The 22644-nt window shown below is 35.9% G+C and overlaps 1 protein-coding gene across 1 annotated transcript in view; it reads right to left on the reverse strand.

Annotated features, from left to right (window-relative positions):
- The window catches only part of Epha3 (EPH receptor A3), a 317372-nt gene that overhangs the window by 23644 nt on the left and 271084 nt on the right, over window positions 1–22644 (reverse strand). Inside the window, exons 12-14 of the mRNA XM_052740962.1 lie at window positions 14225–14286; window positions 12900–13109; window positions 922–1071 (exon numbers count right to left, since the gene is read on the reverse strand). Of these exons, the coding sequence (XP_052596922.1) occupies window positions 922–1071; window positions 12900–13109; window positions 14225–14286 (422 nt within the window). The remainder of the gene's footprint in view (window positions 1–921; window positions 1072–12899; window positions 13110–14224; window positions 14287–22644) is intronic.

A 22644-nucleotide genomic window follows, 5' to 3' on the forward strand; every position in this document is an offset into this window, starting at 1 on the left:
ATAACAACAATTGGGTGAAAATATATGGAAAACTTAGTGTGATTTTACTATACTTATTGTATTTAAAAACACTCATCACATTTGAGAAAGTCCATATTATCTATATATCAAAATACAGTAGAGGCAATCTCATAAGCAGTGACTTAAAATTGGTTAGCATCATCTCATCTTGCTTTCTTATATATTTGAGTTCATGCTCAAAATTTCTGGTAAACATGAAGAAATGTGCTAATCCCATGTGCTAATACTATCTTTTTCCTAAGCAGTAGAAATATGTAATAAATTCAAGCACAGTTCCTTAAAAAAAACTCATATTATAGTTAAGATTGTTTCCTCCAGCCTGACTCAATTTTTGTGATGAAATTCATGTGCAAGCCTAGAGTATTATTAGAAACAACATGGTAGAGATTATTAATTTTGTCATTTTGGAATACTAAATTTAAGTAAGCTAAATACTGGAACAGTTGTAAAAATTTAGTCAAGAAGTGGTGGCAGACATATTCTTCTTTTTTTTTCTTTTTGTTTTTTTGAGACAGGGTTTCTCTGTGTAGCTTTGTGCCTTTCCTGGAACTTACTCTGTAGCCCAGGTTGGCAGGCATATTCTTAATAAAGTTTAGTAGAAACATCATATTCCATGATGTGCCTGCACATGCACATGAACACACACATTATTTTATTACATTTTCGTTAGAAATCCTCCTTTTTGTTCCATTCTTAAGTCTCTGATTGAGGGAAACAAGTTCTAAAAACAGCTCAATTCATACCCTTACAAGATGCAAGAATATTTTTTCTATTTCATTTAAGTATTCAGCTTTGGTGTCATCAAGTAGGCACCACCTGGCTTCATTATGCTCCACTTCCTTGCACAGCTTGAAGTTTTAATCTCAACTCATAACTCATAAACCACAAGCACACACTTACATCCTGATTGGACATCTCCCAATATGGTCTTTCTCCATAAGACATCACTTCCCAGAGAACAATCCCATAACTCCACACATCGCTGGCCGATGTGAACTTGCGATAGGCAATTGCTTCTGGTGATGTCCACCGTATTGGTATCTTCCCTCCCTTGGGACATAAAAATTGCATGTATAGTGAATAAGAAATATAACATACAATGTACATAATATACTCTGAAATCAGACATAATTTTTCAGGGTATCTATTCTGAAGGAGAATATAGGATTCTGCTACAACATCCTAATGTTCTATTTTTCCATATTTAACTTGTATTTTTTTTCCTTTCACAATTTCATGCATAAAAAAAAACTGGACTGTGGTTACAGGAAACCCCTAGTCTCTCTAGTATCCTTCCCTACTCTTTGAACATTTTTCCTCCCTATAACACCTTTTCAAGTATCTATATCCTTTTTCCTTTAAGTCCTACTGAGTTTAGCAAAGATGATATTTGTGACCATGGGTATGGAACTAAGCATGTAAGCCTGAAGGGCAAATTATTTTGCGCACAGCTATAGACAGTAACTACTTTTCTCCCAGAAGCTATTAGCAGCCAATACTTCAGCGGGGAGTGGTAGGTTCAGTGGGCATTTTCTAAGATCTGATTGGAAAACATCTTGAGAAATAAATTCACCCCTAAATATATCAAAGAACACCGAAATCACAAAAGAAATTATAAGTTCCCCAGTATTTACAACTCAAGTCATCCTCTTAGAATTTAAAGATATCACAAATAAACCTTTATTGATTTACTAAGAAATATTAGTCAAGAAAAATTATATGATGGAGACTTCTTAATAATTAGAATTTCCATAATTAACAGAAGGTTTGCACTATATATTCACAAAAGATAAAATGTGTGATCCTTAACAAATTGAACTGTAAGCATCCTATCATTTCCTCTCATGCAACTAACTTCCATTAGTAACTAGTTAACACCCCTTCAATGGTACATAAATTCATTAGGTGAGGAAATCATGAAAAGCTCACTATTGACTACAAAGCAATATTGAAAGTTAGCAGTTTTTGCTGTCCTTATTAACTAAACCAGACTAAAAAAGTTTTGAACTTTCCATGTGGGGCAATATCAAGTCACTCTGGCTTTAAATGACCACAGAAGAACTTGACCTTGAATATATTTAATTAAAAACACTAACTACAGAAGAGGATTAAAACCAATAAAATGACTGTAGAATTAAAAGGAAAAAAATGAGCATATCATTACAAATTGTTCAATTCCAGCCTTGTAGTTTCAAAATCCTTTTCTTCAGCACTAGTACAAAGATATAGAACTAATATAATGAACTAGTAAAACATCCATTGACTTAAATAAAAAAATAAAATACAGTGTTCCCAAACTATAATTTGAAGTCACAAGCTCAAGAAAGCTGAATGTGCAATAAAAGTAAAGGTTATGAGTGCAGCACATGTAGGTCCATGTCGACCACACAGAATTGTTGCTTATATTTAGATTTATTGTCTTTGCAAGAGATCAGGCATTCAAGAAAAGCTTACTTATCTTAGTCGAATCCCTTTTCTCCTAAGTTCTTGGTGCCTTAAAATCACACTGTTTTTTCCCCCCTTGGCAGGCCTTCTTCCCACTGCTTTCTGTGATAGGACCCTCCCTCCAGCTTTTTAAAGTGTATAGCATATTATTATTGTCTACACTCACCCATGCACAACTTCTGGTTTTTGTCTATCTTCAGCGCAGCACCTATTGGTTAACTATTTGCCTTCATTCCTCTACCTTACACCCTCCATCCCTTCTTGGTAACCATCGTTCCATATTAGTTTCTATGAGATCAGTTTTATTAGAATACACATGAACCACTTAGCATAGCATTCCCCAGGCCATCAATGTGGATACAAATGGTAGGATTCTATTATTTTCAGAGAAGAATATTCCATTGTGCACCTATACTGCCTTTCTTTCTTCCTTCTTTCCCTGTTGCACCTATATTCGATGAGACTAGAGAACATGGCTGTCTTCTCACTCTTATTCCTTACACATGTAGGGTAACATTAAAGCCAGGTTCTCTAAAAGGCTGCTCTTGGCATTTCAGATCAGATTATTCCAGTGACGGGGACTCTGCATTCTGGATGCCTTTATTCCCTTTGTGTGTAAATGATACTAGTGATTCCCAATTATGAAACCCCAAAGTGGCTTGAGACAGTAGCAAATGTCCACTGGGGAATGGCATCACCCTGTGTGAGAGCTGCTGCTTCAGATGATGTATGATAATCCATGAGGAGCTAAAGAAAAGGAGCCAGATGAATCCAGGACTGGGGCTTTTATATAAACTGGTTGAGCTTGAACCCCTTGTTTCAGATGCTCACTCTTTCTGTAGATAGTTCTGTTCTTGTCCTAGGATTTAACTTCATTATGAAAATCAACAGTACAATTCTCAAGAGCTAATTTAATACCTAGATTTTGATGATTTAGCCATATCCTTTCTGGAATTTTCCTTAATTCCAATTGTTCTCTCATTTTTTTCTCTCCTGTCCTTGCCTTCTCCTATTCTTTTTTTTTTTTTTAGGGGTGATTATTTCTATTCTCAGTGAGTCTCTAATTAATCTAATAGGTTAGGTATCATTGTACTTCTCAAGTGGTGCTTCCTAGTGGCCTAGGATTTCAGTAGAAGCACTGACTCTGGAGAGCAGAGTGTCCTCATCTGCGATACTGGCAAGCCAAGGGCACAGAACAATCCTGAAGAAATGTGTGACCTGAAGAAAGTGTGACTCAGAAGCTTTGATACTGTCATAACTTACAATGGAGTCTCTCTTTTGCCTGAGTAGGGTTGAATTGAATGGTATGAAAGACACACTATATTTCTTACAAACAATTAACCCCAAATCTCATACATCATTCTGCTCATGATGCTTAACACAAAACTTCTTTCTTCCTCATCATCCACCTCAACAGTTCATCTCAGATTTCTTAAGGTTTGTAGTTTGTTTTGAAATCAGCTTAGAGTTTATTAATAAATACATTAAATATGTGTAACTAGCTTTTTAATAACTGCCAAACACAGGTTTCAATGAAATATGCAAAATGTTGGATTTGATGAGATAGTGTGCTGTCATTATTTGGCCCATCTGATTTCTGAACAGCAAAACAACTTTATTACAACTTTATTGATGTACTTAAACTTGGGGCTCATTTCATAATTTACATCTTCTTGGTAAAATACCACCCAGTTTTCAGAATACTTTAGAAGTACAATTAGTTATACAAATAATTTATGATGATGCATTTTTCCATATTTTAATAGGTTTTTAAACTAAGCATTTATTTTAATGTCTTCTATATCCACATTTAAAACTCCTCAGATACTTATGCATTTGAGGAAAGATCCCAGTCCTTTGGAGCAATCCCAGAATAGCAGCATATGGACTATATCTAAAACCTCAACTTCAGAGGAATCTCCATCTCAATCTCAGCAGAATCGGAAGTTAATGCTTGCTTCCTATATTTGAAGCATCAGACCTAGTCATTTCTAAGCAGTATCCATCAATGTGAAGCTCTAAGAATTGGTGCTGCTGGGGAATATTCAGTTATTTGTCCCACTTGAATACTTCATTTTAGTAGAAATAATAGTGTTGTTTTCTGGGACCTGTGGTGATCCTCCTGTTAATTTTGCCAAGTTGCTCGACATTTCTGAGGTTATTTTACCATATATAAACTGAGGGCCATGGGGAACATGAAACTGTTAGCTTCTCTAGCAGCCTAACAGCTTGACTATCTTATAAACCTTAGCTCTTCAGTTTTCAAATTTCTGTGCTAAATGTACGTAAACAACAAGGGGGCTGACATTTACAGTGATAACTAATTTGAGCTTTTTAAGAGAGATTACCTTCATTCTAAACTCAGTATCATCTTGAACATGTATCTTGTGTTACTTCAATATAATTTATAGAATAATTATAAAGAGTTTCATTATTTATTTATTTTTGTGTGTTTTATTTAGTTTTGAGGCAGGGTTTGAGTAACAGCCTTGGGTTTCCTGGAACTTGCTCTCTAGACCAGGCTGGCTTCAAACTCATGGATATCTGCCTGCCTCTGCCTCCAGAGTATTGGGATTATAGGTGTGCTCCACCACACCCAGTGAATAAAAAGTTTTAAATACATGTGGTAGAGGTTCAATGAAATAGTGCTTAACTGCTATGTTCCAATCCAGCGTTAGTCACAGAAGTTTAAAACCTTTTCAAGTCTTTAAAATAAAATAGTGAACTGTTCTTACAAAATTCTGAAAGTCAGAATTTTAGGAAATCATGATTTAAATTTGATAGTTTTTTTTTATCAGATCTGGGCTCACAACTTTGCTAATGTTGCAACCCTTTAATACAGCTCTTCATGTTGTGGTGACCCCCCAACCATAAAATTACTTCATTGCTACTTCATAACTGCAGTTTTGCTACTGTTATGAACCATAATGCAAATATATGATATGCGGGATATCTGATATGTGGCTCCTGTAAAAAGGGTCATTCTACAACAGAAGGGTCATGACCCACAGGTTGAGAACCACTAAATAAGACACTTGGCCAAGTTATAATTTCCCCCCACCCAGGAGCTCATTTGATGTCAGTTCATTTGCTGCATGTGGGTGGCCTCTGGTTTGACTTCTAAAGGTAAGTACAATGGCTTAAATGCCTTTCTAACCTCTATTTGTTTGTGAAAATAATTCCCTGTTGATTTAAGAAGTATTCTGAGAATTCTCATTTCCTATCTTTGCCTGTGAGCTCTGTCAGATTGTACTTCAAATGACAAAGTACTCAGGAGGGTTAATCTGAATCAACTCAGAGTGATTGAGTATTGAACCTGTAGACAAATATTAGCCTCTCAGGTTGAAAGCTGAACTACAGAGATAAATCATTGTGCTGAAGGTCTTAGCATCTATCTGTTATCAGGGACTCAGCTTCACTCATTGCAGCAGACAACAAGGCACAATCCACAGGGAAGCACGTCCCAGGGGGAACATCTATTCTAATCCTAAGTAGCTCCAACCTAAGGGCCACTGAGAGAACGGTTTCCACAGATGTTGGTCGCCATGAGAGAACAGAGACAGATGGTTCTAAAGAAGCAGAAGCCCACCCTTGAACTTGAGGTGTTTCAACATTATGTAAAATGATTAAGAATTTATCAACAGACAGGAGAATACTCACATTCGGAGATTTCTAAGGATGCAAAAATGAAAGCACAAGTAAGCAATGTTTATGGTCCTTCTAGATGCTCCCAAAACAATATAAAAGTAAGTTAATATGGTGGGAATTGTGCACCTATAACACAAAATAAAACCTGAAGAATAAGATAAAATATGACCTAACATGGCTCCAGTTTTTTTTTCCAAAATTCAGTTAAATTTAGATGACAGAGTCTGCATTTTATTTATTTATTTATACACACTTTATTTTTTTCTTATTTAGAGAAATTTTTAAATTGAAGTATATTGTGATCATATTCTTCTCCCCCAATCCTTCCAGATACTCTCTCTACCTATATTTTGACCCTCTCTCCCTCTTTACTCCTCAACTTTAACTTCTTTAAAAAAAAAATCCAACAAAAAACCCTCCAAACCCAAAGTTAAAAAAAAAAAACAAACACCAAACTGTATCCAAATGAAAGCACATAAAAGAATCTGTGGAGTCCAACATATATTGGTCAATTGCTCCTGAACAGGAAGCCTGTCCTGGAGTAGCTGATACACCTATTGTCACTCTATTAGAAAAAATTGTCTTTTCCTCTCCCAGTAGGTATAAGTGACAGTTCAGTTGTTAACCTAACTACACATCTGATGGGGTTAATATCCAAAATATATAAAGAGCTCAAGAAACTAGACATCAAGAAAACTACTATCCTAATTAAAAATGGGGTACAGATCTAAACAGACTTGTCAAACTGGAAGACTGCATGTAGAAGAATTCACATAGATCCATACTTGTTATCACACAAAACTAAACTCCAAATGGATCAAAGATATCAACATAAAACCTGACACTGAATCTGAGAGAAGAGAAATTGGGAAATAACCTTTAACTCATTTACACAGGAAAAGATTTTCCAAACAGAACACTGTTAGCACAGGTTCTAAGATCAACATTTAATAAATGGGACCTCGTGAAAGTGCAAAGCTTCTGCATGGCAAAGGACACCATTATTCAGAATAGCAGACATGAAAAGAGATTTTTATCAACTACACATCTGATTGAGGGTTATATCCAAAATACACAACGAATTCAAAATACTAGATATCAAGAAAGCAAATATCCCAATTACAAATAGAGTGCAGATCTAAACAGAGAATTCTAAAAAGAGGAAACTCACATAGCTGAGAAACACTTAAAGAAATATTCAGCATCATTAGCCATCAGGGAAATACAAATCAAAACTACTGTGAGACTTCATCTTATACCTGTAAAAATGTCCAAGATCAACATAACAAGTGACATCTCATACTTGTGAATATATGAATTAAGAGGAACACTTATCCATTGCTGATGGGAGTGCAAACTTAAACAGCCACTATGGAAATCGGCGTTGTGTTCATCAGTAAGACAGGGATTGATCTTACTCAAGATCTGGCTATACCACTCTCAGGCATATATCTAAAGGATGCTTCATCCTACTGCACATGGACACTTGCTCAACCAGGTTCATTGCTATCCTTTTTAAATTAGCCAGAAACTGTAAACAACCTAGATGTCCCTCAGCAGAAGAATGGATAAAGAAAAATGCACAAGGGAGTATTACTCTGCTGTTAAAAATGACATCATGAAATTTGCAGGCAAATGGATAGAACTAGCAAAAAAATCATCCTGACTGAGATAACCTAGACCCAGAAAGATAAATATGGTCTATATTTGCTTATATGTGGATATTAGGTGTAAAATAAATGATAGCTAAGCTACAATCTATAGAACCACAGAGGGTAGGTATAGAGTAAGTGATTAGAGGGAACAGAGCTTGTTAGGAAAAGGAAATGATAGAGATACATAGCGTATTTTAGGCCTGGTGGGGCTACAGAGTAACACTTGGCCCCTTGGCTAGAAAAGGGGGGAAAGATAAAAAACAATGAGCTTTTCCTTTTATGTAACTGCTCTTCCTTCACTTACTTTCCCTGCCTGGTCTGAGTTACAGTGAGTACAAACCCATGATATCAGATCTTGGCTCTGCTCACTTCAAGATTCTTAATCTCCAGGACTGTGTCTGTAACAAGTAGCCACAAGTTTACTGCACAAATCTGTGAAGCAGTGAATCATACATTTCATAGAAAAATAACCCCTCCAGGGACCATGGATAATATATTTAAACACATTTCCATAAAGCTTCCTTACTCAGGGTTCCACTTTCAAATTACAGTCTTGATTCTCTGTCACATGAATACAGACAGATTTGTTTTTTCCCAAGCTAAAATGATCACAATAGCCATCTGTCTAAAATGAATGTTGAGAATGTTCCAGGTGACTTATCAGTTTTTGTTATAACACTGATTACTAAAATCAACAAATCATGTAGACTTTGTTTGAGTAAGTAGCTTCATTTTGTGAAGTTACATACAGGACTTGTTATGACCGATATAAAAGAGTGGGAAGTAATTTGGGCTTGGTTTTATTAATTGAGTTTGAAAGTTTCTTGTTAACATACATAGAACATTAATTAGAAATTGATTGGAAAATATTTTTTATTCATATGAAAACGAAGTATCTATCTAATATGTTTTGTACCATGTCACTTTTGATGTTAATAGCTTTTAGTTGAGAATCCTTCAAGAACAAAGAGTAGTAACATCATTTAAAATGGAAGTTTTGTGAACAAGACAAGACCAGTTAAGTTCTTCACATTAGTCATCATTTTTATTCATTGTAAATATGAAGCTATATAATACAAAGCTATCCATAATCAATCAAGTCAGCATAGTTACAAATATAAAGCTAGAATGAAGTCAGTAGAGTCACAGATCGAAAGACTACAGAATATAAAATTTTCTTTATGACCAAAGATGGGATGCTTTAACCATGCTTGAAATTTGATTGGTTATGCTCATTATGCAACATCAGAATGAAGCAAAGAGAAAATGATGTAACACTGGAAGATAGAACCAAGAGAAAGTCAAGTGGTTTTCTCAAATTTCCTAAAACAATCTGTGCAATAATTACATGCCTAAGATGATTGAGATTGTAAAAAAGAGTAGGCTGCCTGAGTGCATGGCATATAGATTAGGTAAAAGTCTACTCTTTCTCCAGATAGCTTAGGTAAAAAAGTCTATTCTTTCTCTTGTGGGAACCATGCATGTAACAGCAGATTCACCACTGGTATACTGGAATTGTGGGTACTATTTGAACATGATGGTAAGAATGTTAATTGGCATAGAAGCATGCTGATATGAATAGATAAAATACGTTAAACTGAAAAAAAATCACATAGAAAAATATTGAAAACTTATTGAGTGGCACAAATTTCTCACCAATAGCAATATGGCTCTTTTACTTAATTTCTTTATTTGTTTTGTGTTTTCATGTGCATATATATATATATATATATATATATATATATAATGTATGTATTTATGTATATGGGTATGCATGAGTATGCATATATGTGTATGTGTGATGAGAGAGGGGAAGGAGGGAGAGCAGAAGCCACAGAGCATGTACCATGGATTATCCATATGTGTGGAGGTCAGAATACAACTTCTATGATTAGATGCTTGCCTTCTGACATGGTTGTTTCAAAATAATAGTTATATAGTACAACAGGCTAAAACAATGAAGAACAGACATGTCATAATTATACTTTGAAAGTAACATGTTGAAAAAACGGAAAGAGGAAATTCTTTGTTGTTTGTTGCTGAACAGCAGAATTTGGGGGGGATTTATATCTGTGGGGCTGCATGTTCCAGTCCCGCCCACCAAATGAAATCCAGGGGCTTCCAGTGTGATTTGTGAAGGTAGAGTGCAGCTGCAGTTACGCTTCACAAACAGCTCTTTAAAACATATCAGATTGCATAAAACTACATCATATTTTAGATGTATGTCATTGAATGGCTACTGAGATATTTATTTAGTTTCTAAGGTACTTTTCCTGATGAAGCACTTGTGGCAATTGTCTTCAAAGTGCCATTCAGGCATCTGTAGGGATCCCAAGAGCATTTCAGGGAGTCTATGAGGATGAAGCCATTTTCATAACAACACTAAAATTTTATAGCCTTTTCACTTGCAACATTCCAAGAGTTTGAAGTGGGATTTTACAGAGGGTACAGGATGCATAACAATGTTGCAAAATGTGCAGTGTCAACATTTGAAATTTTTGCATAATTTACAAGTGAAAAATGAAGAGTAACAACTGGATGTAAGTACTGAAGACAGCTGATTTCTGCTTAAAATACTTATAAAAATAGAGTCACACACAAAACACACACATGCACATGCAAATGACTGCTTATTTGACCCCTTATTTCATAACACTGCTGAGAACATAAGGAAAGATCACTTTATAATTAAGACCACAGAAAAGAACAGCAATGGAGAAACAGGCAATATGTTTAGAGACCAAGCACATTCTCAACTTCCTAAATACTCTATCTAAGATTTACATTTTATTTACTTACTATTTAAATTATGTTTGTATGAGCCCAAGTTTTTACATAAGTGCTCCTGCCTGCTGATCTGTGTGTCAAGTCTCTAAGGTTTTTGTTGTTTTTTTTCTTTTAAGTACACAGTTAATTGACAGAATTTCTGCACTTCTCTTTTATTTTGCCTGAATCTCACAGAGATTTTTGAAAAAAAATGGAAGGAGCAGAAATCCTCTGTCAACAATATAGAATCAAATATAGTTCCTGATGTCTTTGTTTGGTTTCTCTCTACCTAAAGGCAACAGCATCCAGAAAGTCATTGGCATTGAAATACTGAATGCTACTTCCTGAACTGTAAAAAAAATACAGAGACAATGCAAAATACGTTAAGTGTTACTTAAGTAATAAAGTGTTATGTCTAAAATGGGTTCATCAGGTTCATATAAAATATGTGCATTTTGAACATTTTTATTTATATTTTGTAAAAGACAATAATCACTGAATATTAAGCCAAATAAATAATATAGCATTTTAACTGGATAGAACTAGTTTTGTTTAGAAAACAAAATGAATAAACATTATTATGTGTTATATATTTTATGTGGCATTAGTTTTCTTATTCATGATAACAAACTTTTCTCTCATTCAAGTGTATTTCCCCAATTATTTTGCTTAAATAATTTGTATTAATGCTACTTGACACATTCAGCTTTAAATTTCAAAAAGAGGAGCTCTCTAATATTTTTGCTTGACAGTGATCCTTCAGTTAGTATACATCCTCTACAGAACTGCTTAGTATGGCAACTCAGCTGTTTCGGTGTGTTTACATAAAAAATAGCAGCCCAATGACTTTATAATCATACTCATCTTAAGAGTAAATCATGAAATTACTGTACTAAACAAAGCTTGTTATTGGAGATTAAGTCAATGACTTCCAAATTACTGTAGACATGCAGATGCCTCTCAGAAGGAAGCTGGGAACCCCATGGGTATTTGAGAGAGTGCCAGAGGAACACAAGGATGAACACTGAAGTGCTCTGAGCAACTGTGTGTGGGAAGGGAATGAATCCACTTGGCTGGTGTGGTTGGCAAGAATCTTCTGACACTGAAATTTCAACACAAAGCCTCTTGCATCCTTATTCAGAAATGATACATGAGAATACTGACATAGCAATTCCTCCTTCCTTACTAAAGCCGAAGAAATGGTCCTCAAGTGTCTTTACTTCTAACAAAGTCACAACCAGTATAATGAAACTCTGAGCAGAAACACACTTGAATCTCCAGAAAGCAGATGGTCATATTTGTAAAACCCTTTCAGCTTCCCACTAAATCAGTCATTCCTTTGAGGATTCTGGGATCAAGGATCGAATTGGGGTCAAGGATATTCACATTAAATAGTTGTATGTCACAGAGAAATTAGAGCCTGACTCAAGAACTAGCTTATACTATAAATAAGTTCAAATATAAGTCTTCTATCAGATGTGCTTTATTAAACCTGGATGATCTTTCGGGATATGACAGTTGTTATAGGAACAAAACAAGCAACAATACTGCTTCTGGACTGTTAGAAGTTTGTAGAATGGCAGGCACTTACAAAAGGTATCTTCAGAGGACAGAGCAGTAGTGGGGAGAATAAAGTCATTTCTTAGGATGATAAGTAAATATTTTCCTTTGCTACATATGTTTTCTCCTGGGAGGAGAGAGTAGTCAGAAATACGATGTTGTTTTTGTAGACCCTGTACCGGCTGATGTTTGTGGAGAGCAGAGAAGCATCAAGGGAGACTGTTAATCGTTGTCTAACCACCCATGTTTCTAACTTCATCAGGTGTTCAGAGCTGTACATTTGAACTCACTGTTGTTATAAACACATTCTACTAGCTACAAGGGGAAATGTTTTCCTTATAGACAAAGAATATATTCATTAATGAAGTGAACCTGCTACACAAAGACATATATTTAGAACATACATGTTATGGGTGAAAGAAAGCCTCAAAACGGGATAAAGAATAGTCTTCCTTTAACTTTTAAATATTTATTGAGGACATTAATTTTAAATGCTTTAAAAATAATCTAGTAGTATAAGAACCCAGAGAATTTACCAAACATGCCTGTTATAAAGGTCATTCAATCAAAAATAGTGTGTAGTAAAGTACCAATAATTTAGGCAGGTAGAAATCTTGCTGTGTTTGGCTGTTAAATGAAAACTATCAGTTTTTCACAGAATAAATGATATTTTTATTATTCAGAGTTGTCTCCATCCATGGGAAACAAAACTGACACATGATTCTAAGTTTCATTTCTACTTGTTTGTACACCCAGATATTTATAATATGGAAAACAAAGATAGTGGGAATCCCCGTTACTCACTCTAGTTGTATAAGCAGCTTCAGGGTCATCTTCAAGCACCCGAGAGAGTCCAAAGTCAGAAACTTTACACACCAGGTTACTATTGATCAAGATGTTCCGAGCAGCAAGATCTCGGTGGACATAGCCCATATCTGAAAGGTACTTCATGCCTGATGCTATCCCACGGAGCATTCCCACCAACTGGATGACTGTGAACTGGGCATCATGTTTCTGAAATGCATTTGTAATACAGGCTAGAATGTGTTCCTTTGACTTTACAATTTCATATGCCAACATTTTTCATTATTAACTCCACACATTTTCACTAAAAACACATAATACTACCAAGACCTTTAGATAAATGAATGCATGGCTAACAAAATTGATAGTGATGGCACTACTCAGTACAGTATCATATAATCTGAATTCAGTTCAAAAGCAGGATTGTCTTGACCTTTGTATGATTCACAAGTCACTTCTCAAAAACTAAGTTTAAGAACAACATCAACAAAAAAAGCATTTCATTGAAATTTTATTCTTTTCTCTTGGTTAAAGTTTTAATCATCATAAATAGTATATGAGAAAGGTGTGTTGACCTAATTTGTATGGTTTTTGCCTGATCTTTAATTATAGCTAATCAAAGAAATTATGATTAAAGATAAAGTCATAGAGTAATTGACAGAGAAACCTTCCAATAGATTTGTATTTAAATAGCAATATATAGTGTTAAAGGTGTGATTTGGGACAACACAAAAGCCTTATACATTTAAAAAAGTTCTAAAATACAAACCATTCATGTTTGGAACTACAAGATAAAGATGAAATTTTACAATTTTCTCTTTGCAAAGTAATCCTAGATTATTTTAATTTTACTTAAAATTTAGACACGAGCCAAGCGACCCTGCATAGGCCCCAGGTTTCAAACAGACAACTCATGCAATGAGCACAGGACCCGGTCCCACTGCCTGGATGCCTCCCAAACAGATCAAGCCAATCAACTGTCTCACCCATTCAGAGGACCTGACTGGACCTGCCTGGACTGAGTCTACCAGGTTGATCTCAGTCCTCGGGGGAGGCTTTGCCCTGGAGGAGGTGGGAATAGGGGGTGGGCTGGGGGGAATGTGAAGGGGGCGGGAGGGGGGAGAACAAGGGAATCCATGGCTGATATGTAGAACTGAACTGTATTGCAAAATAAAAAAAATACTTAAAAAAATTTAGACATGAAAATGTTTAGCACAGTATTAGAAAGTATCTAATATTTCCTATAACTTACTTGTCAATATGTACATTTATATACACTATATCATATAAACACGGAAACATTATACATATGATATTTTACTCACACGTAAGAAACTGTCCAAGGAACCATTCTCCATGTATTCTGTAACAATCATTACTGGCTTACCTAAACATATAATAAATGATAAATATTTATTCATCAGTGTACTGAGTTGGCATCAACCAAAGAACATACCTATATAATACACTTTGAAACATCTAATAAATACAAGGAACTTTTTGTCCTCTAAACACTACAAAGTTGTAATAAAAACAGCCATGTCTCAAAATAAAATTAAAAAAAAAAACCACAATGCTAGGTTCTAGAACACAGGCCCATAAACTACTTCATCTAAATTAAATTATTAACCATAGTGTTCAACAGACATCCAAGAATACCTTTTTATTCTTTTGCTTCTGAGGTATTTTTAAGAATCAAACCTTTTGTCTTCAACCTCAATGCCTTAGTTTTATTTCTGTTGCTATGATAACAATACCTTGCCAAAAACCAGTAAGAGAGAAAGGGTTTGCTTCAATTCACAATTACACATCACAATCCATTATTGTGTGGAATAAACTTGCACTACTTGTTATTGTGTGGAATAAACTTGCACTACTGAGTTATTTTCACAGGTAAGAACTGAGAGATACTGAATGTATGCATGCCAGTGCACTTTCGCCCTTTTCAAAGAGTGCAGGACCTAAACCTAAGAACAATGCCACCCACTTTAGGCTGGGTCATACCACATCTAGAAGCACAGTCAAGACAGCCTCCTATAGGTCAAGCCATCCAGATAATCTCTCATTGAAACCCTCTTCACTGGTGATCCTAGACTGTGGCAGGTTGACTATTAAAATTAGTCACCACACTGAGGACACTCAGGAATTTGGTATTCAGTTGTCTGTAGTAATTATGAGCAGTAAGCTGTTTGTCATACTGATAGGAATCCCCTGGTTTTACTTTCCCCCTAATTTCTAATGTTAGCATGCCCATAGTTAATCTTTCATATGATAACATATTTCATAACATAATATAACTGGTCCTCTTCCAAGTCTATAGGACCCACGTTAGATCAGAACTCAGAGTTCTTGAAAATCCTTAAACATAATAGGCTTTGACCAAACAATCACATCCATCTAATTATATGACACAGTCCCACAATTCTTCCCTTCTAAGCATCTTCTCTGATACGGGGATACATTTATTTATTTATTTATGTATTTATTTATTTCTAATTTTACTTTCTCTCTGGTATTTTTCATTTGTATTTATACATTTTGATTATTTTAATAGTATTAGGCCTGTCTTATTTTTTTCTTCCTCGTGGTTTTAGTGACCTAATTTTAACTTTAATACAGGCTTTCATGCAGCATAGTCTGGCAGTGAAATTCGGATAACCCCTCTTTCTATTTGTTGAGTGTTCCCCTTGTGCACATCTGCCACACTCAGTAGGTCCAGCGCTAGGTGTTAATGTTGTGAAAGAGTGCTAGAGAGGCTTTGGTGGGCTTGGACCAAGGTACCCTGCACAGGGGCAGCAGATGGTGGTGTGGCGTGGTGTGGAGGAAAGTTACACTACCTGGAAAGTTTATTTGGGAGGGAGGGGAGAGGGAATGAAGGGAAGGGGAAGGAGGAAGGAGAGGGGGGAGGGAGGGAGGGGCAGGAGGGTGAGGAGAGGAGGCAGGGAGGGGGCCAGGGAGAGAGAGAAGTGTGTGAGAAGGGGGAGAGAGGGGGTGAGAGGTTTGTTTTTTTTTTTTTTTTTCTCTTAAGGGGGCTTTAACATAAGATGATGTCAGGACACTGGGTGTGTCTCCAAGGAGCAGATCAGAATGCACTAGGGATCAGACCGCTGGCCTCTTGTATCAAATAAGCTACCCATTCAGCTAGTTTGCCCTTTTGATACTACAAACTGTCTTCATTTCTTTACATTTTCCTTATATAGGTGAAAATCGACATTGAATAATGAATCAGTAACATGAAAATTATTCTTACAGCACTTACAGTTTTAATATTGAGAGGGCCGGGGAGCCAGAGCCATGGCAGGTTTCTGATAGCCCTGCTGGGGACCAGGCCTCACTGGAACTGGCTGGAGCTGAGCAAGCAGTTCTCAGGAAGAGCATAACTCAGGGGCAACCAATCAGCAGGTGCCCTACAGCCTTCTGCTGCCTCAGCAAGGGGCCCACAGCCTTCTGCTAGCTAAAGATAGCTTTTCCTACACTGTAGTTGGAAGGTCCATAACTACTAAAGCCTCCCACCAATCAGCCTCCAGACTAATCTTTCCTCCACCAATCAGCACCAGATTAATCCCTCCTCTCTGGAATTCCCTAAATCCCTTGAAAGGACCTTTTGACCTCTCTTCAGGGTAGTTATTTGCCACCCCAATCTGTTGGAACCAATAAATGCATTTGTTAAATTGCATATGTAACTGTTGGTCTTTCTTGGAGGCTTCTCTTGAGCCCTAACAAATGTATCTTAATAACTGTTTTTAATTAAATATCCAAACATTATAAACAGTTATAAAAAATTCTCAGATAATTTTCACATATATTATTCCGACTGATCCAGTGGCCTATTTTCATTAAGGCATTGATTTATTTATAGTCTCTAGGTGCAATCAATCTACCTTCTTATCTATCATATCTAAAAAAATACTTTAGTCAAAACCTTCATCATTTATGCCTTGCTTTGTCCAAATCCTAGCTAAACTTTAGTTTGATAATTTTCAAGAAGAGATACAAGATTTACTTGTGCCTTAGAAATTTGATGTCTCCTAAGATACTTTCCGAAAGTCCTGTCCTGTAGTAAAGTAATTGAATGATTTAAGGAATGAATGAAAAGAAAGCCTGCTCATTCTAAGTCTCTATATATCTTTATCAGGGCCTGTGCTCCTCCATTATACATTTTGGGGGAGAATAACATGCTACCAAACTTGAGTAGATGCTTCAATAGTAGTCAAAGACACTGCTTCATTTGGCTGGTGACTGCGCTTGTATACCACTCAGATCTCTGCTTATCAAGATTTCCTTTGGCTCTCAGCCTTATGGCTATTTCATTTCTCATTAGCATGTCTTGTAAAATGTTTGGCAAGGGAAATAAAAGTAGCTAAAAAGTCAAACCAGTCAATTAAGCCATGGCCCCATGACCATTCAGAAATCAGATCAGGCTGCCTTTAGCTCTTCCAATTTAGGTATTTGTAAACACTTCAGTTAAGATAGGCAAGCCTGGAAATATGCTTTGCATTAAGTTCAAAGATCCGGCAACCCAAATGTACAGACAAAGAGCAAACAAAATCACTTGGAAAGCAATATCTTAACTTAAGAGTTTCCTTTGTGATCTCGATGAATATGGTTAGAAACAAAGGCTCTGGAGTAGTGGTGAGAATTTGCTGTAACGTGTAGTAAATACAATGGGAAATGATCTCCAAACAGCAGCTCATCTGCACATTATGCAGTGTGCTGGTATTAAAGTTTGCACGACTCATCCTGGATGGTTTGATTAGTACACGACACAATCTGCTTCCTAAAATTGGAGTCAGTGTCATTTATTGTCATGAGAGACCCCAAAACATATCTGAGGAAATTCAATTCTATGAGGGACTGAAGAATTGCCATCAAAAACCACCGAGGCAGATTTAACAGTGCAGTTTCATTTCTGCTTCTAAATGTACTCAATACAGAAAGAAAATGGGGGGGGGGGGTTGGGGGGGGCAGTCTCTTACAGCTGTACAGTAATAGAATCAAGTCAGTCTGCTATAATAAGTTCATTTTCCCAATTATCCACAGCGGCTCAGAGATGCTAGAAGTCACTTAATCACTGCCCAATGGCAATATCTAAGAATTCCAGATTCAGCTCTGGATATTAAGGACTACAACTATCCTAACCACAACTTCCATAAAGACAAGACTTAGATGCTGTAATACAGTCCGTTGTAGTCCTATTGTCTTTACAAATTTCTAATCTTATTTTTTTGGGTTAAAATAATTGTATTCAAATTTAAAAATATTGATCATCACTAACATATTAAAGGAAATGCTAGTGGCCCAGAAACAATACCAACTGTGTCTAGCGCTCTAAATATGCTATTTCTAGTCCTGCATACACTGTTTACTTCTCTGTCTGTTTTGAGACAGAGCCTTGCTATGTATCCTGGTTGGCCTGACACTTGCTGTGTTCCCCATGTTGCCCTTAAACTCATGACACTCTTGCATGAACTTCTTATGTAGTTGATTACCAATGAGCAACATGTGGCTCCTTAAGCATACTTTTATAAATGGATGTGATATAAAATAAAAATCATTGCCACTAGCAGATAGTATTCTTTTGGTAATATTAAGTAATCGGTGAATAAAAAATATAAAAAAGAAACAAAAGAAATTGGAACAAATTCCAAAAAAACTACTTCACAGTATTTCTGAGACAGAAGAGACAGAAGATTTGCATAATGAAAACATTATAGATTTTCCTTTGTAGATAATAAATCAATACAAATATTGTAACAAATTAAATATTTTTATTTTCTTATGAGACCATTACAAAAATATAAATGCAGTATTTCCTGATTCCATTTTAACAGAAGCATTCTTCCAGTGAAATAACCAGTTATGTCCATTAATGTGTGTGCTAGTAAAAGCAGAGGACAACATACAACATACATATAACAAAGAGGCCAAACAGCAATTTCAGGTCTGTTCTTCTATTGATTTCCACGTAAGGTTTTTGAGACAGAATCTTTTCAATGACCCTGAGACTCACTGACTCAGCTAGAAGGAAATACCAACAAGCTCTGGGGATCCACTTGTCTCTACCTCATCTCCCTTTTAACCCAAGCAACTGAGTTCACAGTTGAGTGGACAGCTGCCACACACAGCTCTTCTCCTGGTGCTGGGGATCAAAACCTAGGTCATCATCCTTGTGTACAAGAACTTTACCCACCAAGCCATGTCCCCTGCCCATTAAATTTATATATTTTCTATGTATGAAATGTTAAATAAATCATTTAAATTAAAAGTAGTTTATTTTCTGAAGGTATTAATATTTTTATTCTTCTTAGCAAGGCAAGTATTTCAAATTATCAACTACTAAACAAATCATTTTTCATTCATTTTCTTATAATAAACTCAACTTGGGCATAGTGTACTACATTTTTGTCTATATCTAAATTATTCCTACTAACAACTCTGTCTTTTATACATTGGTAGACATGGCTTTATAGTTTCTATTACTAAATTTTATTCTGTACTGTCTTTGTGTCTATTTTTCTTCCCTTAAGAAAGTCACTTTTGGCCAGGTAGTGGTGGCCCACACCTTTAAGCCTTGTCTCAAAAGAAAAAACAAAAAAAGGGAAAAAGAAAGAAAGAAAAGAAAAGAAAGGAGTGATTTAATGCTATTTGAAATGCAGATATCAGGTGCCAGGGAATCATTCTCTAACAAATTTTATACATTAAAAATATTCTTGTATGTTATTAATTCTTTAAGAATTTTAAACAATGTGTTTTTGTCATATTAACCCCTTCCCCAGTCCATACTACCCTAACTTTGTGTTTTCCTTCATTGGAACATGGTTGACCTACAAGTGTCTGTTCCTTCAAGAAGGATGACTCCCCTTCTCCCATCAGTTGTCATTTCCCAACAGTTCCTTAGCGATATATGGGACTTCATGCCATCTCCAATCTCCACATGGAGATTTTTGCCTGCCTTGGCCTTGCATAGGTCATGCACATGCTGTCATAATTGCAATGATTTAATATGCTCAGTTGCCCTGTAGTGTCTTGAAAACATGGTCTCCTTGTAGCTATCAACCCCTCTGGCTATTACAGGCTTTCTGCTACTTCTTCCTTAGAGATCTCTAAAAAGAGGGTATGATACAATTGTCCCATTTATGGCTGAGCATTCCACAGTCTCAGTCTCTATAAACCGATCACTTCTGGGTCTCTATGCTCATCATTATCTACCTTAAGTTGAATTTAATCTTATGATAATGCCAGAAAACCATGCTATTTATATAAATGAGGAAAATATGCAACACCAATTCCTTTGTAATTACAATGTAGCTATCCATGAGAAATTAGTAAACAATAAAAAGGAAATAATCCAAATCATTTATACATGTAAAACCTCATTCCCTTCTTATTTTTCTTATAATACACCTATAGAGACCTTCCCAGTTATGCTACACGACATGCTGATACATTGTTCTGACTCAGTCATTGATTTGCAATCGTGAATGTATGAAAATAACTTGGATCATTAACATTGCCAAAATTCACCAAAATCATTCCTACAATTGGTGAAATAAATATCATATACATACTGGCTACTGAAAAAGTCATATGAAATATAGTACTATAGTAAGCACAGATGAAACTTTTAGAGAAAAGTGTGTGAAATAATGAAGATTTGGTATTGTCACTTAAATATGACATCATCTTCTAGCAATGTTTTCTCATCTTATGTGAAGGTAATAAAAATGTCCAAGCCTTTTGTGCCATACAGGCATTGAAAGAGACACATAAGAAATCATTTAATGCACTGTCCACAGCATTCGGTGTCATGCAAGTTTACATGGGAGATACGTAGTAAATATTGTTGTTGCTATAATTTTATTTTAATTTCTAGAAAATAATTCAATGGGAAAATATACCAGTCACATCTAGTACAACTCTTTTTCTATTCTACTAGGTAAAATTTTGCTAGTGGTAACTATTGTTGGAGCCGGGAGCATCATTTAGCTAATGGTGTGATGGCAGAAATATCAAACATTTACTGAAACTAAGTTCCATCCTTTTGAACTTCAAGTAAAATTGATAACACATGTTATTGCCTAGCTCTGAGCAGAGTGTGCCCCAGCTTTCTGCTACTTTGAAGATCACAGACTCTATCACCTTCTCCTGTTCAAGGCCATCAGGCTCGGCAAGTAACATGCCATTAACATTGTTTATGGCTGAACTCAAATAAATTAAAAAGTAATGACTATATAATGAGCTTTCCCCAAAAATTGATCTGAAAATAGCAAGTTACATAGGTTGAGTGCTTCCAAGTACACAATTAATAGTGATAATAAAAAATGACTTTTGAGCAAAACCCAAAAACCAAAACAAAACATCATCATCAACAACAACAACAAAATAAAAAACAACAGAAAAAAAACCTCAAAGAATTATTTTCCAGAATTTTCTTTTGTTGACTCATTGACTGCTGCTTACTCAGAAGTGATGAATCTAGTCTTGTATAATCTCATCTGATATTAAAGTGTCTGAAAGCACTGTTAGTTCTTTCTTTCAAGGAAACACTTGTAATGGTTTGATGCGCAAGAGGTCTCACACTGAGTAAGGTTGACTTGGAATTTGATTTCAGACCCACTGCTTCCTATTTAAAACATGACTATTTGCTTTGTAAATGCCATTTTACTCCTGAAAAGTAAGTTCCCCTTCACTCTGCTTGTGGGGGCAGAGGCCTCTCTGTACTTTGTAGACTGAAATGCTTTGGAAGTCAAAGAGCTTTAGGAAACAAAAAGGACAATAGAACAACTAACTTTTAGAGGCAGATTAACTCGATTTTGTATTAAATGAAACATATTAAATCGATACTAAAAGGTTTGTATTTCCTTCTGCCACTGCAGGAGGCCAGACTTACAGCCTCTAAACATGCCACTGAGAAGCTCACAATTGAATTCTAAGCCGACTACTCTATTATGTTTACAGTGCATGTGGCGGCTGTATTTATGGAGTGGGCTTGGCAGCTGCTCATGTTCTTATTTGAGCAGAGAGATATGGCAAATTTAGAACTTTCGCTCCAAGGAGGTAGTTGTAATTGACACCAGAACATTCCAGCATCAGACTTGAGTAAGATGTTCAACACATGCTACCTACATTTTGAACACCTTTTTGATCTCAAATATGTTTACTTTTTCCTACATTTTTGTCTTGGGGATTGTTTTTTTTTTTTTTTTTTTTTTTTTTTTTTTTTTTTTTTTTTTTGGTTTTTTCGAGACAGGGTTTCTCTGTGTAGCTTTGCGCCTCTCCTGGAACTCACTTGGTAGCCCAGGCTGGCCTCGAACTCACAGAGATCCGCCTGGCTCTGCCTCCCGAGTGCTGGGATTAAAGGCGTGCGCCACCACCGCCCGGCTTGGGGATTGTTTTAGATATTTTATTGTTGTTGTCATTTCTTTTTGGTTATTGTAATTCAAAGTATTTTTCTATTTTGGGATGCAAAGGTCATTTCCTGCAATGTTCACTGTTTTGCGTTGCTTTTGATGCAGTAAACACGTTCTTAAGTCTCAGCAGGACAGATTGCTTTTGCTAACTCATCACACTGGATTCAAAGGAAACAATGCCTGGTGGGTGAAACAATAGAACCCATCATCAGTTTAGGCCTAGCATTCTGTTTGATGGTGACCTTTACCCACTCTTTCTTAAGTGTATATGCTGGAAAAATTAGTGATGGTTCTATCCAGACTAAAACGTAATCATTTTCTCCATCACTCTCTGA

Source organism: Peromyscus californicus, unplaced genomic scaffold (genome assembly GCF_007827085.1).
Source record: "Peromyscus californicus insignis strain IS unplaced genomic scaffold, ASM782708v3 Scaffold_16__1_contigs__length_79575227, whole genome shotgun sequence".
NCBI lineage: Eukaryota > Metazoa > Chordata > Mammalia > Rodentia > Cricetidae > Peromyscus > Peromyscus californicus.